Below are 17,986 nucleotides of genomic sequence, written 5' to 3'. Positions count from 1 at the left end.
TTATTTAGTCTCTGATCTTTATTATTTCCTTCCTTCTGCTAACTTTGGGCTTTGTTCTTTTTTCTAGTTTGTGTTGTGTGTGTGTGTGCAGCAGTTTTATTAAAGTAAGAAAAGGGACAGAGAAAGCTTCTGACATAGACATCAGAAGAGGGACAGAGAATGCCCTCCTCAGTCTAAGCAAGGGAGTTACATACTTTTTAAATTAGTTATTATGATAAATAAAAAGAATGTCTCAAGGTTGTAAAGATCTTACTAGATCCACTCCCATAATTAACATTTTAAGATAACAGGATTAGCCAGAAAGTTTTCAGGAAGGAGAAACTGTCCTCAAGCATGATGTATTGTTGCTACATAATTCTTGGTACAGAGTCTAAACTGAGTTGTTTGTTGTGTAATCATCAGTACCAGGCTTACAGAAACGTTTTATGTGACTAAGACTAACGAATGTAGAGGGGGAAAAAGATGTTTGTCTTTTCCTCCTTCTTGAGAATTCCAGACCCTTGTCTCCACTTCATGAGCCCCAGATCCCTTTCTCCTCCTCAGGGATCTCAGACTTCTTATCATCCTGCCTAGGAATTGACTCTCTCATTCCCCCTTTTTCTTTTAGGACAATTATGTTGCCAAGAGAAAAGGACATCGTTTTCATTCCATAACTACTTCCTGCTGTTGAGAGGCATCATCCCTAAATTGTTCTCCTAACCCTCATATTGAGGGTCTCTGACCCAAGGGCCCCAAGTAATAGTTGGAGGAGGCTGTGGCACTCGTAGGAGCCTGGACAACCATTTGTAACCTAAAGGCTTTCAGACAGTTAAAAACAAACCCCTTTACAGATGTGAGGCAAAATAGTCTTTAAACCAAGTTAAAACATAATCAAAATTAAAAGTAAATTATGTCCATAGTTACATTAGTCCATCTTAGGATTGCTAGCAGTCATCAGATCAAGAAGAGGTGTCACATAGGATTGTTGTGGTGAAGAGTTGAAGAAAGTCCTTTCCTTGAAGTGGAGAAACCCACCATGGAAAGCCTTCAATTGATAAGGAGATTGAAAAGCTGAAAGCTGAGTCACATGGTTAATTTTAAGGCTTCAGAGTCTATAACAATGTCTGTGTGTAAGAAGGGTCTTCCATAGATACATTCAAAGTGGGACAGACCTTCCTTTTTAGGGGCAGTTTGAGCCCTCGTTAAAGCTACAGGTAGAACTTTAAACCAACTGTCTTATGTTTCCTGAGCTCACTTACACGGATGCCTCTTAATTATGTCATTAGCCTTTTCAACTTTTACTGAAGATTGGGGTCTCCAGGAACTGTGTAAGTGATAGTCTATTCATAGAGTCTTCCACGCCCCTTGAGTTATAGCAGCTTTAAAGACGGAGCCATTGTTGCTCTGAACTTTAGAGTTTAAGATCTCACTTACATCACGATGTTAGGTAGGTAGAACAGGGAAACAGAATCCAAAATGGTGGTGGCTAAAAAAACAAGGAAGGTCAAAGGAAGGTCCGAGGACCAGAGTGAAGACTTCAGGTAGAACAAACAGCACTCCTGGCTAAGCCCAATTTGCATAGAGTAGGCCCAGGTGGAGGCAAAAACATATAAAAGGAAGAGCCAAAGCACTCTCTCTCTCTCTTTCTCTCCCGCGTGTGTGCACTCTTTCTCTCTCTCTCTCTTTTTCTCTCTCTCTCTCTCTCCCTCCCCCACACACTCCTCCACTCTCTTTTCTTCAAGTCTTTGGGTTGGTATGCCCTCACGCTTCAAGGATGGATTCTCCTGCTATCTTCTAAATAAAATAGAGCTGTAACACTGATTTGCCTAAGAGCTATAACATGGTTTGTCCAAGACCTGAGAGCTGTGACGCACCGAGGGCTTTAATATCCGTCGCTCCAAATCTTTGTTGTGAGGAGACAAAGAACCTAGGAACATACACTCGCGTAACAATGAGAAGTCAGTACAGTAAGATTTTGCCCATTAGTCAACTTATGAGCTATAGACATTAGCAAAACAATAGTAGCAATTACCCTTAAGGAATGTGGCCATAAGCTTTTTTTTAACTAAGAAACAAACTAAACTCTGATCCTATGGGCAAGCTCAAAGCAGGAGCCTACAAGAGAGCAGTTTGAAAAGCCTTAAAAGCCTTTTGAGCCTCTGGGGGCCTAACCAGCTTGTCGATTTGGGCCTGCTGAGTTTCAGTTATAAGTTCATATAAAGGTCAGGCAAGTTCTCCATAACCCGGAATCCAAATGTGGCAGTAGCCTGTAATGCACCCAAATCTTCTCAATTATCTTAAAGTCATATTTGGCTCATTTAGGAATTTCAGACAATAAAGTATAAGGATTAGGCACTTACTATTTGTATATCTTGAATAAGTCTCCATTTATCATTTGACATTTTTACACCCAAAATAGGAGCATTACATGGACTATTACAGGGAGTTAACAGCCCCTTTCCTTTAAATCTTCAATGATGTGTTTTAACCCTTCCTTAACCTCAGGCTTTAGTGGGTACTGCTTTTGATGTGAATATAGGTGAGGGTCTTTGAGCTTGATAATGACAGGAACAGCATTTTGTGTTCAACCCTCAGTTTTTTCAACAGCCCACACTTCAGGGTTTATATTTTTTTCAATTAACAGGAGAGAAAGAGCAGGCTCCATATTCATGAAAACAGAGGCTTGGACCTTGTTCAGTATATCCCTCCCCAGAAGGGGTAAAGGATATTCTGGCACTATTAGAAACCCGACAAAATAGCACAGAGTTCTAGTTGTAGTTTAAAGGACAACTGAGATAATAAGGTTTGGCTTATCCAGACAGTCCCATTACAGTAGTGGATCAGGAGGAAAGAGGACCAGAGGTTTCAGTGAGCGCTGAGAAGGTTGCCCCAGTGTCCAAAAGAAATTGACTGATTGGCCCCCCACAGTTATTAATACCCAGGGTTCCTCAGGTGTAATTAGGATGGAAGCTTGTGTGGAGACCCCCAGGCACCCTCAGTCCCAATTGTCTTGAGAGTCCAACCCCTGGGGCCTACACCTCGGAACAAGAGACTTTATTGACCTCCCTCCCCTTGCCTCTGTCTTTCCTCTCCTTAACCCTTCCTATCCTTCCCTGTTTTTCTGGTCCCCCAGGCCTGGACGCAGGAATCTGGTCGAAGGGCTCTCAGCCTGAGCTGAGGATTGGAGACTGATCCCCTCCTCTTGGCAGAGAACTCAAATTCTGGTTCTGGTCTGGTCTGATTTCTGGTAGGGCTGAGTTCCAGTCCTCCCTTCTCTGAAGGCCCAGGGAAAAGTCCCATAACGCCTGGGTATCTGTAGGTGGCAGGAGACGTCCGTAAGGCCACCCCTTTCGCCTCCCCTCTCCCGCCTCCTCCCCCCTCCTGCCTCCTCCCCCTTCTTCTTTCAACCTGGCTTCCTTTCCTCCCTTGAATACTTTGATGTCAGTACTTGGATCTGAAGTTCTGTGTCTCTATAGGAGGTTTTCTGAGAGACTTTATTCTTGTCTTTAAGGGCTTCCCTGGTGGTGCAGAGGTTAAAGCATCTGCCTGCAATGTGGGAGACCTGGGTTTGATCCCTGGGTCAGGAAGATCCCCTGGAGAAGGAAATGGCAACGCACTCCAGTATTCTGGCCTGGAGAATCCCATAGACATAGGAGCTTGGTGGGCTACAGTCCACAGGTCGCAAAGAGTCAGACACGACTTCACTTTTTCACACCTCGGAAGGCAGTGTCTTCTCCGTTATGGTCCTTTGCAGATTGGACATGGAGCTGGGGGCGGCTTATATGCCTCAGGCCAATCCCACTTAAGATGTCCCTCCTTTCCACAGTAATAACAAGTCCATCCCTTTTCACCTGGGTCCCTCTGGGAATTTTTCCTCAGGCTGTTTCAGAGTGGATCTAACAGCCATGCTGGGGCTTTAGTCTTTTGCCTGGTTCTTTTTTGTCTCATTTTCCTCCTCATATTCTCCACCAAAATATACTGTCTTAGACAGCTGCAACAGTTTTTCTAAAGACTTTTTGGTCTGAATGCCTGTTTTTGAAACTTACAGCAGATATCTGGAGATGACTGAGTGAAAAAACTGCCTTTTAAGATCATTTCTCCCTCTGTAATTTCAAGATCAACATCAGTAAACTTGCCAAGAGCCCCCTGTAGTCTATCTAGGAATTTACCAGGAGTTTTCTTCTCTCCTGGTTCTATGTCAGTCAACTTAGCATAGTATAAAGTCCTTGTGCTCGCTTGAGTCCTTCAAGAACACATCCGACAATCTGGCTCTGTTATTGGAACCACATGGCTCCCAGTAGGAAGCAGGGTTATTTCATGTTCCTTCTTTCCCCTTGCCTTCAAGCCATTCATCTCCAAAAGCAGTAGCTTCGAGGGGGGCTGTCCTAAGATGGCGGAGGAATAGGAGGGGAAGACCACTTTCTCCCTCACAAATTCCTCAAAAGAACATTTCAATGCTGAGCAAGCTCCACAAAACAACTTCTGAATGCTGGCAGAGGACATCAGGCAACCAGAAAAGCAGACCATTGTCTTCGAAAAAAGGTAGGAAAAAATATAAAAGACAAAAAGAGAGACAAAGGAGGTGGGGAGGGAGCTCCTTCCCGGGAAGGGAAGCCTGTCCCGGGAAGGGAATTTTAAGAAGAGAGGTTTCCAAACACCAGGAAAAACTCTCCTTGCCGAGTCTGTGGCGAGCCTTGGAAACACAGAGGGCAACATAACAGGAAGGAAAAATAAATAAATAATTAAAACTAACAGATTACAAGCCCAACAGTAACTCCCCCAGCGGAAACGCAGCACAGACGCCTGCATCCGCCACTAGGAAGTGGGGGCAGGGCAGGGAAGCGCAGGAGGTGCGGGCTGCAGAGATTTCTAAGAATCAGGCAGGAACGCCCCACGCATAACCAGAACGATCTAACTTGGGCTAGCAAACCAGACTGTGGGATAGCTACCACGAGAAAAGCTTGAACATAAGACACCACCAGGACTGCGCACAGAACAAAGGACGGAATGGAAATAGCCAGCTGCAGACCATCCCCCGCCGGGGACAGGCAGCCAGAGCCGTAAGGGCTGGAAAGGGGCAATTGCAGCCCCGGAGAGACTCTACCTACCAAACTGCAAGCAGGCTTCTTTGCTAAGACTTCTAGGGGTGCTGGACAGTCACCATCTGCCTCACAAGGGGCGCCAGCGGTCCACCCAGAAAGCTGAGCAGCAGAGACAGAAAAGGCGATAACTCACAGCGACCGCGCTCGCCAAACTCCTGAGCTACTCAGACCTGGGAAGGGCGCAAAACGCAGTCCCAACCGAATCTGAGCCTCTGAGGGCTACCTGAGCACCGAACCTGAGCGGCTTAGACCGTGGAGGTGCATGCAGCCTAGGGCCAGCCTCAGATGGTTCCCAGCTGAGCATCGTAGAACTGGAGCGGTTTGTGCTCCACGAGAAGGGACAGGTCCAGCGGGGCTGAGACACTGTGTGCACACGACAGACGTATTTGTTTGCAGCATCCCCCACTCCCCACAGCGCGACTGAACTACTGAGCCTAAAAAACCAGCAAACAGAAGAAGTTAAACAGAGGGAACCACCTTGGAAGTGACCCCACACTGCCTGCAACATCAGAGAAGGGCCAGATATATCTGTACTATTTTTACAATCATTCCTTTTTTTTTTTCTTGCCTTTTTTTTTCTAACTTATTTTTAAATTGTTGTCTTCTATTTCTCCTCTAATTTTTATTTCTATAACCTACTATTACTTTTCAAAAAAAAAGACTCTATTTTTTAAAGGCAAACACCATATATAGTCTTTATGTGGTGGTTGTTGGAGTTTTTTAATAATTCTTGTGGCTTTTTTTTCTTTTCTTTTTTCCTTCTGCTTCTTGTCTTTAATACTGTATTTTTGAAAATCCAACCTCTACTGTAGATTTTTAATCTTTGCTTTTTGGTTTTTGTTGGCAATTTTGTACATTTAAAAACCCAAACTTCACTACCCAATTTTACCTTAGAGTGAGATTACTGGTTTGACCACTCTCTCCTCCTTTGGACTCTCCTTTTTCTCCACCAGGTTGCCTCTGTCTCTTTCCTCCCCCATCTCTTCACTATCCAACTCTGTGAATCTCTGTGTGTTCCAGACGGTGGAGAAGACCTAAGGAACTGGTTACTGGCAGGATTTGTCTCTCTCCTTTTCATTTATCCCTCTTATCCTCCTGGCCACCTCTGTCTACTTCCTCCCTCTCCTCTTCCCTGTATAACTCCATAAATACCTCTGAGCGGTCCAGACTATGGAGCACACATAAGGAAGTGAATTTGGCTAGCTTGCTCTCTCCTCTTTTCATCTTACCGCATCTCATTCCAGTCACCTCTGACTACCTCCTCCCTCTTCTCTTCTCCATGTAACTCAGTGAACCTCTCCGTGTGTCCCTCAATGTGGAGAAACTTTTCATCTTTAACCTAGATGTTTTATCATCAGTGCTGTATAGATGGAGAAATCTAGAGGCTACTGTAAAAATAAAACTGAAAACCAGAAGCAGGAGGCTTAAGTCCAAAGCCTGAGAACATTAGAGAACTCCTGAATTCAGGGAACATTAAGCAATAGGAGCTCATCAAACGCCTCCATACCTACACTGAAACCAAGCTCCACCCAAAGGGCCAACAAGTTCCAGAGCAAGACATACCACGCAAATCCTCCAGCAACACAGGAACACACCCCTGAGCTTCAATATACAGGCAGCTCAAAGTTACTCCAAAACCATTGACATCTCATAACCCATTACTGGTCACTCCACTGCACTCCAGAGAGAAGAAACCCAGCTCCATCCACCAGAACTCCAACACAAGCCTCCCTAACCAGGAAACCTTGACAAGCCACTGATAGAACCCAACCCACAGTGAGGAAGCTCCATAATAAAGAGAACTCCACAAATTCCCAGAATATAGAAAGGCCACCCCAAACGCAGTAATATAACCAAGATGAAGAGGCAGAGGAATACTTAGCAGGTTAATGAACAGGAGAAATGCCCACCAAACCAAATAAAAGAGGAAGAGGTAGGGAATCTACCTGAGAAAGAATTCCGAATATTGATAGTGAAAATGATCCAAAATCTTGAAATCAAAATGGAATCACAGATAAATAGCCTAGTGACAAGGAGTGAGAAGATGCAAGAAAGGTTGAACAAGGACCTAGAAGAAATAAAAAAGAGTCAATATATAATGAACAATGCAATAAATGAGATCAGAAACACTGGAGGCAACAAATAGTAGAATAATGGAGGCAGAAGATAGGATTAGTGAAATAGAAGATAGAATGGTAGAAATACATGAATCAGACAGGAAAAAAGAAAAACTAATTAAAAGAAATGAGGACAATCTCAGAGACCTCCAGGACAATATGAAACTCTCCAACATTCGAATTATAGGAGTCCCAGAAGAAGAAGACAAAAAGAAAGACCATGAGAAAATCCTTGAGGAGATAATAGTTGAAAACTTCCCAAAAATGGGGAAGGAAATAATTACCCAAGTCCAAGAAACACAGAGAGTTCCAAATAGGATAAACCCAAGGTGAAACACTCCAAGATACGTATTAATCAAATTAACAAAGATCAAACACAAAGAACAATTATTAAAAGCAGCAAGGGAAAAACAACAAATAACACACAAGGGGATTCCCATAAGGATAACAGCTGATCTTTCAATAGAAACTCTTCAGGCCAGGAGGGAATGGCAAGACATACTTAAAGTGATGAAAGACAATAACCTACAGCCCAGATTACTGTACCCAGCAAGGATCTCATTCAAATACGAAGGAGAGATCAAAAGCTTTACAGACAAGCAAAAGCTCAGAAAATTCAGCACCACCAAACCAGCTCTCCAACAAACTCTAAAAGATCTTCTCTAGACAGGAAACACAAATAGGGTGTATTAACCTGAACCCAAAACAATAAAGTAAATGGTAACGGGATCATACTTATCAATAATTACCTTAAACGTAAATGGGTTGAATGCCCCAACCAAAAGACAAAGACTGGCCGAATGGATACAAAAACAAGACCCTTCTATATGCTGCTTACAAGAGACCCACCTCAAAACAAGGGACGCATACAGACTGAAAGTGAAGGGCTGGAAAAAGACATTCCATGCAAATAGAGACCAAAAGAAAGCAGGAGTGGCAATACTCATATCCAATAAAATAGACTTTAAAACAAAGGCTGTGAAAAGAGATAAAGAAGGCCACTACATAATGATCAAAGGATCAATCCAAGAAGAAGATATAACAATTATAAATATATATGCATCAATATAGGAGCAACACAATATGTAAGAAAAATGCTGACAAGTATGAAAGGGGAAATTAACAATAACACAATAAGAGTGGGAGACTTTAATACCCCACTCACACCTATGGACAGATCAACTAAACAGAAAATAAACAAAGAAACGCAAACTTTAAATGATACATTAGACCAGTTATACCTAACTGATATCTATAGGACATTTCACCCCAAAACAATGAATTTCACCTTCTTCTCAAGTGCTCATGGAACCTTCTCCAGGATAGATCACATCCTGGGCCATAAATCTAAACTCGATAAATTTTAAAAAATTGAAATCGTTCCAACCATCTTTTCTGACCATAATGCATTAAGATTAGATCTCAATTACAGGAGAAAAACTATTAAAAATTCCAACATATGGAGGTTGAACAACACACTTCTGAATAACCAACAAATCACAGAAGAAATCAAAAAAGAAATCAAAATATGCATAGAAACTAATGAAAATGAATACACAACAACCCAAAACCTGTGGGACACTATAAAAGCAGTGCTAAGGGGAAGGTTCATAGCACTACAGGCATACCTCAAGAAACAAGAAAAAAGTCAAATAAATAACCTAATTCTACACCTAAACAACTAGAAAAGGAAGAATTGGAGAACCCCAGAGTTAGCTGAAGGAAAGAAATCTTAAAAATTAGGGCAAAAATAAATGCAAAAGAAACAAAAGAGACCATAGCAAAAATCAACAAAGCCAAAAGCTGATTATTTAAAAAGGATAAGTAAAATTGACAAACCATTAGCCAGACTCATCAAGAAGCAAAGAGAGAAAAATCAAATCAATAAAATTAGAAATAAAAATGGAGAGATCACAACAGACAACACAGAAATACAAAGGATCATAAGAGACTACTATCAGCAATTATATGCCAATAAAATGGACAACGTGGAAGAAATGGACAAATTCTTAGAAAAGTACAATTTTCCAAAACTGAACCAGGAGGAAATAGAAAATCTTAACAGACCCATCACAAACATGGAAATTGAAACTGTAATCAGAAATCTTCCAGCAAACAAAAGCCCAGGTCCAGACGGCTTCACAGCTGAATTCTACCAAAACTTTCGAGAAGAGCTAACACCTATCCTACTCAAACTCTTCCAGAAACTTGCAGAGGAAGGTAAACTTCCAAACTCATTCTATGAGGCCACCATCACCCTAATACCAAAACCTGACAAAGATGTCACAAAAAAGAAAACTACAGGCCAATATCACTGATGAACATAGATGCAAAAATCCTCAATAAAATTCTAGCAATCAGAATCCAACAACACATTAAAAAGATCATACACCATGACCAAGTGGGCTCTATCCCAGGGATGCAAGGATTCTTCAATATCCACAAATCAATCAATGTAATTCACCACATTAACAAATTGAAAAATAAAAGCCATATGATTATCTCAATAGATGCAGAGAAGGCCTTTGACAAAATTCAACATCCACTTATGATAAAAACTCTCCAGAAAGCAGGAATAGAAGGAATATACCTCAACATAATAAAAGCTATATATGACAAACCCACAGCAAACATTATCCTCAACGGTGAAAAATTGAAAGCATTTCCCCTAAAGCCAGGAACAAGACAAGGGTGCCCACTTTCACCGCTACTATTCAACATAGTTCTGGAAGTTTTGGCCACAGCAATCAGAGCAGAAAAAGAAATCAAAGGAATCCAAATTGGAAAAGAAGAAGCAAAACTCTCAGTTTGCAGATGACATGATCCTCTACATGGAAAACCCTAAAGACTCCACCAGACAATTACTAGAGCTAATCAATAAATATAGTAAAGTTGTAGGATATAAAATCAACACACAGAAAACCCTTACATTCCTATACACTAATAATGAGAAAGTAGAAAAAGAACTTAAGAAACAATTCCATTCACCATTGCAACGAAAAGAATAAAATACTTAGGAATATATCTACCTAAAGAAACTAAAGACCTATATATAGAAAACTATAAAACATGGATGAAAGAAATTAAAGAGGACACTAATAGATGGAGAAATATACCATGTTCATGGATCAGAAGAATCAATATAGTGAAAATGAGTATACTACCCAAAGCAATTTACAAATTCAATGCAATCCCTATCAAGCTACCAGCCATATTTTTCACAGAACTAGAACAAATAATTGCAAGATTTCTATGGAAATACAAAAAACCTCGAATAGCCAAAGCAATCTTGAGAAAGAAGAATGGAAATGAAGGAATCAACTTGCCTGACTTCAGGCTCTACTACAAAACCACAGTCATCAAGACAGTATGGTACGGGCACAAAGACAGAAATATAGATCAATGGAACAAAATAGAAAGCCCAGAGATAAATCCACACACCTATGGACACCTTATCTTTGACAAAGGAGGCAAGAATATACAATGGAGTAAAGACAATCTGTTTAACAAGCGGTGCTGGGAAAACTGGTCAACCACTTGTAAAAGAATGAAACTAGATCACTTTCTAACACCACACACAAAAATAAACTCAAAATGGATTAAAGATCTAAATGTAAGACCAGAAACTATAAAACTCCTAGAGGAGAACATAGGCAAAACACTCTCCGACATAAATCACAGCAGGGTCCTCTATGATCCACCTCCCAGAATTCTGGAAATAAAAGCAAAAATAAACAAATGGGATCTAATCAAAATTAAAAGCTTCTGCACAACAAAGGAAACTATAAGCAAGGTGAAAAGACAGCCTTCTGAATGGGAGAAAATAATAGCAAATGAAGCAACTGACAAACAACTAATCTCAAAAATATGCAAATCAAAACCACAATGAGGTACCACTTCACACCAGTCAGAATGTCTGCAATCCAAAAATCCACAAGCAATAAATGCTGGAGAGGGTGTGGAGAAAAGGGAACCCTCCTACACTGTTGGTGGGAATACAAACTAGTACAACCACTATGGAGAACAGTGTGGAGTTTCCTTTAAAAATTGCAAATAGAACTGCCTTATGACCCAGCAATCCCACTGCAAGGCATACACACCAAGGAAACCAGAATTGAAAGAGACACGTGTACCCCAATGTTCATCGCAGCACTGTTTATAATAGCCAGGACATGGAAACAACCTAGATGTCCATTAGCAGATGAATGGATAAGAAAGCTGTGGTACATATACACAATGGAGTATTACTCAGCCATTAAAAAGAATACATTTGAATCAGTTCTGATGAGATGGATGAAACTGGAGCCGATTATACAGAGTGAAGTAAGCCAGAAAGAAAAACACCAATACAGTATACTAACACATATATATGGAATTTAGAAAGATGGCAATGATGACCCTGTATGCAAGACAGCAAAAAACACAGATGTGTATAGCGGATTTTTGGACTCAGAGGGAGAGGGAGAGGGTGGGATGATTTGGGAGAATGGCATTGAAACATACATACTATCATGTAAGAATCGAATCACCAGTCTATGTCCGATGCAGGATACAGGATGCTTGGGGCTGGTGCACGGGGATGACCCAGAGGGATGTTGTGGGGAGGGAGGTGGGAGGGGGGTTCATGTTTGGGATCGCATGTACACCCATGGTGGATTCATGTCAATGTATGGAAAAACCAATAGAGTATTATAAAGTAAAATAAAGTAAAAATAAAAAGTTAAAAAATTTTAATAAAATAATAAAAGATTAAAAAAAATGTGACTGAGGAAAAAAAAATCTCAAAACCTTAATTAGATTTTATAATGCCATTAAAATTGACAACTACAACAAAGTGGGAAAAGAAAAGGAAAGAAGAAAAAAATATCCTAAAGAATCTACAGAACAAGTGGAAACGTTGGAATAATAAATGTTTTTCTTGAGTCAAAAAAAAAGAAAAAACAAAAGCAGTAGCTTCCCCCAAAACTCGAGTTTTTTAATCAGGAGTCACTGTCTGTCCCAAGATATACATTACATCTCTCCAAGTAAGGTCATAAAGTAAAGTTAGTCCCTTAAAACCTTGTATGTACTTTTTGGATACTCTAAATAGTCTCAACCACAGTTAGGACTGTTGGAATTTCTACTGAGACTAAGGCCACCCCTCCTGGAAGGGTACCCTGATTCTCAGCCTGTTCAGTTGGGAGCCCCAGATACAAGGGCAAAGTAAGAGAACAGGACGCAGCTGAAGGCTTCACACCCAAATCTGCACACTTTGTACATAAGTCTGACATGTCTCACAGAGAGATAAAGAGCAACACATATGCCACTTCAACCCATTTCCTTTGTTTTCTACAGAACTGATCTAGTTGTAAAATGGTATCATAATTGAGAGACCCTTTAACTGGCCAGTGTTCCCCATTTTCCAAAGGATAATGTGGCCATTCGGTATCACAGAAGAAGAACCAGGTGTGTATTTTTTAAACTCTGGGGATCAAACTTGTCCCAAGTTTTTTAACATTTTAAAGGAGTGGTTCTGGAACTGTTAGCTCCCATCTGTAAGAGAGAAAAAAGCAGCATCCACGGCTATAGCTTCTTTCTGCCAGAAGCGTCCCTCCCTGCTCTAGATGGGTGTGCAGACAGACTTTCCACTGAAGCTTTCCTTCCCTGGTCAGACTTAGTCTGTCCCTTACTGACGAAGACATCTTTCTCATCCCTTCCAGTTCTACCACCAAGGTGGGGTGGAGATGCACCAGGGGTAGACCTGATGGCATCCCAGATTGATTTCTAGTTCCTTACCACCAAGACCTTTGTTTGATTTGCCAGAGTAGTTTCCCAGAATGTTTCCCAAGCTAGGACTACTAGAGGAAGCATCCATCTTATGTGTGCCCATGTACATTCCTAAATACAGTCCTGACTGCAGTAGAAGTGGTGAGACATAAAGAGATGAACAACAACCAAGATGTCCCTTCTGAGTAGCACCATGCCAGTATATGTAATAGCAAAGGTGGTAGAGGGCTGGACAGTGAGGAAAATGATTTTTGTCCTCAGGCTACTAGGTCCATTCCTTTCAGTTCCTTTCCACAGATTCCATAAAAGGAATATCTAGGGAGTTGAGACAGAAGCCATTGGAGAGCTTTCTCTGGTCTGCTAACAGCTAGCACTACCAAAGGAAGAAGCCCATTGCACTTCCAATCTGAACAGATCCTGCAATTCCCAATCGATGTCCTCAAAAACCTCATAGTCACCAGCAGTGCTTTTATCCACATAGGTAGGAGGCACAGCCATGACAAAGACTCACTTTTAGGACTGTGAGCCCTGAGTTAGGCAGTCAAGAGAGTGACCTCTAGCCTGAGAGACATTCCTGGAGTTAGAGCTCCTGCTCTTTCCCAAACATGCTCTTGTAAATTTTGCCTCCTAGCAAGGCTAGGCGCTTCCATACTTGGGGTCAAAGTAAAAATATGTAGTATTGGCATGCATCCCAATTCCCTTGATAGTCTATGATCTGACAGATTAGGTTCAGTATCAGTTCATTAGCTCAGTCGTGTCCGACTCTTTGCAACCCCATGAACCACAAAACACCAGGCCTCCCTGTCCATCACCAACTCCCTTAGTCCACCCAAACCCATGTCCATCGAATCGGTGATGTCATCCAACCATCTCGTCCTGTCATCCCCTTCTCCTGACCTTTGCCAGCATCAGGGTCTTTTCAAATGAGTCAGCTCTTCACATCTGGTGCCCAAAGTATTGGAGTTTCAGCTTCAATATCAGTCCTTCAATGAACACCCAGGACTGATCTTTAGGATGGACTGGTTGGATCTCCTTGAAGTCCAAGGGACTCTCAAGAGTCTTCTCCAACACCACAGTTCAAAAGCATCAATTCTTTGGCACTCAGCTTTCTTGACAAAGTAGGTTAGTAGTTCTAATTCCTCAGGCAGTTATGGAATGGTCAAAGAGACGAGAAAAAAAATTACCAAGAAAGGAAAGTTCACTCCACACGCTTTGCCCATTTCTGGCCACTCCCCTCGAAGGGATGTTGAGTGCCTCTTGGCATTGGCAGGTCAGCATAAACCCCCAACAGGCTCCCCTTTTGGGAGCTGCTTTCAATCATTATGAGGCACCTCATAACCACAGACCGGGGCTCATCACATGCTTCGTGCAGGGCATGTCATTCTTTCACACAAGCACACCATAGCATTAGTAAAGTATAGCAAAAAAAATGCGTATACTGAGAAAGCAGAGAGGCTAGAGCTCTTGAGCGTTCTTACCTTGTCCTGAAAATCACAGATGAGCCCCCAAGATGATAGCTTGTGGTGAACTGTGTCGGATTCATGATCTCAGAAGAAGATTTAGCTTCAGGACCAGGGATCATTCTTGATCACTCAAGAGCTTTTGTGTAGCAGTTTTATTAAAGAAAGAAAAGGGACAGAGAAAGCTTCTGACATAGACATCAGAAGGGGGATGGAGAGTGCCCACTCTTTTTCTAGTTTTATGTGTAAGGCTAGATTGCTTACTTGGTATTTTTCTGGTTTCCTGAGGTAGACCTCTTTCACTATGAACTTCCCTCTTAGAACTGCTTTTGTGAGTCACATAGATTTTGGAATGTTGTTTCCATTTTCATTTCTCTCAAGGTATTTTGACTTTCTCTTTGACCCGTTGTTCTTTAGTAGCAGCTAACAATATATTCAACAACATATTAAGCTCCTATGTGTTTGTGTTTTTTCCAGGTTTTTTTTTTCTTGTAATTGATTTCTAGTTTCATACCATTGTGGTCAAAAAGATGCTCAATATAACTTAAATTTACTGACATTTGTTTTGTAACAGCATATGATCTATCTTGGAAAATGTTTCATATGTGTACTTGAAAAGAATGTGTATTCTGCTACATTTGGATGGAATGTTGTATATAAATCTATCAAGTCCATCGTGTCTAATGTGTTGATTAAGGCCAATGATTTCTTATTAATTTAGTTTGGCTGCTCTGTCCATGGAGCTGCAAAGAGTCAGAGATGACTAAGTGACTGAACTGAACTGTTCTGTCCATTGATGTAAATGATGTGTTAATGTCTCCTACTATTATTGTACTACTGTCGATAACTCCATTTAAGTCTATTCACACCATACCATTTTTTAAATGAAGAAACTATACCAGAAAGACTAAGGAAATGCCTTTATTACCTAACTTACTTTTATTTAGTCATTTTACATCTTCAGAAATGTACACATTCATTTGACCATCATAGTCCTAGAGTTTACAGAATCCTTTTTAAATAGTATCTTCATGACTTAATACCCTCAGTAGGTACCGAAGAAATTTATTCAGCTGCTATCTTAGAGAATCAAGAAATCTAGTTTTTATATCTAACTCATTCTTCTTTTGGTTAGGTTACTTTGAAAATAAGCTCAGTATTTCCAGGTGAGTTTTCTGTTCCATAGACTACTTGCTCTCTAGAGTCCTTCCCAGGTAAAAATCATCATAACATTATGATCCATGGAATTTTAGTTGTTAGTAGTACAACATAAGTTATTGTATTTTTCTGACAGTTTACTAATAGTAAAAATACAATATATATACATCCTATTTATACACATAAAATCAGGGGAAAAAAGATTTCTCAAAAAAAGAAAAAACCTTGCTATAATTGTTGCACTATTTTTTAATTACTATTCTTATATTTTGTTTACAAATTCATTTCAACACATTCAATTGCTTTGATAACTCACTGTTGCTCCTGCTGCTAAGTTACTGCAGTCATGTCTGACTCTGTGCAACCCCACGGATGGCAGACCACCAGGCTCCTCTGTCCCTGGGATTCTCCAGGCAAGAATACTGGAGTGGGCTGTCATTTCCTTCTCCAATGCATGCGAAGTCACTTCAGTCATGTCTGACTCTGTGCAACCCTATGGACAGCAGCCCAACAGGCTCCTCCAGCCACAGGATTCTCTACGTAAGAATACTGAAGTGGGTTGCCATTTCCTTCTCCATGATAACTCACTAAGTGGTACCAAACAATAGCACAAAGAAATGTGGTAATCACTTTAGATTAAAAGTTATTTCTTATTTAAAGAGAACCTTGACCTTACCTCAATCCAGGGGGTGCTAAAAATTGTTGCATTTTCATGAATATACTTGGCCAAGGTTAGAAAGTTTTCATCACTGTATTCAAAACGATTCCGGAATATAATGGAGCAGATCACGTTGCAGGGAGCATAGGTCAGAAGGAAAGTAGGATCACATGGAGATCCTAAAAATAATATATGAAAGTTGGAATATAATTTTCAAATAAATCTTAAGTTTACTGTATAAAATAATGGAGAAAGTTTGATTCTTAAGATTTTTTTTTATTATTAGAACAACCTGGACCTGCCATCATCACTATAAATTCAACATGCCTAGAGAGTTCGGCAATAAAGAAGGCTGAGTGCTAAAGAATTGATGTTTTCTAACTGTGGTGCTAGAGAAGACTCCTGAGAGTCTCTTGGACAGCAAGATTAAGGCAGTCAATTCTGAAAGAAATCAGCTCTAAATATTCATTACTGCTAAAGCTGAAGCTCCAATATTTTGGCCATCTGATCCTAAGAGCTGACTCATTGGAAAAGACTGTGATGCTGGGAAAGACTGAGGGCAAGATAAGAAGGGGCTGACATGAGTTTGAGCAAACTCTGGGAGGTAGTGAAGGACAGAAAAGCCTGGCATGCAATAGTCCATGGAGTTGTGAAGAGTAGGGCATGACTTAGCAACTGAACAACAAAAACAACAAAATAAAATTGTGTTTCCCTAAGCAAAATTATATAATCTGGTGTAATTTATTTATTAAATTTCTCCCAATTATTCTATTTATATCATTGTCCACTTAAAGCCACAAGGTAATACACAAGAAGAAGATCATTTTGAAATGTCTTTAAAGTTATAAAATTTAGCTCTTGGTGTTGATATTCTTCAAAATACCCAGAAGAAACTGACTGATATAATAAGAAGGTAAGGAGACTGCGGAGAATTGAAATCATATTTTACAAAATTCATTGAAAAATGTTGAATGTGCTTTTCTCTCAGAAGACAATAATGAGAGGGGTTGAAGACTAGAGATGGCATCAAGAAAATCAGACATACAAAGGGAACATTTCATGCAAAGATGGTCACAATAAAGGACAGAAACGGTATGGACCTAACAAAAGCAGAAGATAGTTAGAAGAGGTGGCAAGAATACAAAGAACTATACAAAAAACATCTTAATGACCCAGATAACCAGTATCGTGTGGTCACCCACCTAGAGCCAGACATCCTGGAATGTGAAGCCAAGTAGCCTTAGGAAACATCACCACAAGCAAAGCTAATGGAAGTGATGGAATTCCAGTTGAGCAATTTCAAACTCTAAAAGATGATGCTGTGAATGTGCTACACTCAATATGCCAGCAAATTTGGAAATTCAGCAGTGGCCACAGTACTGGAAAAGTTCAATTTTCATTCTGATCCCAAAAAAAGGCAACGCCAAAGAACGTTCAAACTACCACACAGTTGCACTCATCTCATACGCAGCAAAGTGATGTTCAAAATTCTCCAAGCGAGGCTTCAACAGTGTGTGAACCGTGAACTTCCACATGTTCAGACTGGATTTAGGAAAGGCAGAGGAACCAGAGATCAAATTGGCAACATCCGTTGGATTATAGAAAAAGCAAGAGAGTTCTAGAAAAATATCTACCTCTGCTTTATTAACTAGACCAAAGCCTTTAACTGTGTGGATCATAACAAACTGTGGGAGATTCTTCAAGAGATGGGACTACCAGACCACCTTACCTGCCTTCTGAGAAACC

At 40.6% G+C, this 17,986-nt stretch overlaps 1 protein-coding gene across 1 annotated transcript in view; it reads right to left on the bottom strand.

The window, feature by feature from the left end:
- LOC102169851 (cytochrome P450 2C31) overlaps positions 1–17,986 on the bottom strand; it is a 64,424-nt gene that overhangs the window by 33,977 nt on the left and 12,461 nt on the right. Inside the window, exon 4 of the mRNA XM_018041712.1 lies at positions 16,259–16,419. Coding sequence (XP_017897201.1) covers positions 16,259–16,419 — 161 coding nt within the window. The remainder of the gene's footprint in view (positions 1–16,258; positions 16,420–17,986) is intronic.

This window comes from Capra hircus, chromosome 26 (genome assembly GCF_001704415.2).
Source record: "Capra hircus breed San Clemente chromosome 26, ASM170441v1, whole genome shotgun sequence".
Lineage (NCBI taxonomy): Eukaryota > Metazoa > Chordata > Mammalia > Artiodactyla > Bovidae > Capra > Capra hircus.
The sequence above is the reverse complement of the archived record's forward strand: the minus strand, read 5'-3'. Positions and strand labels throughout refer to the sequence as shown.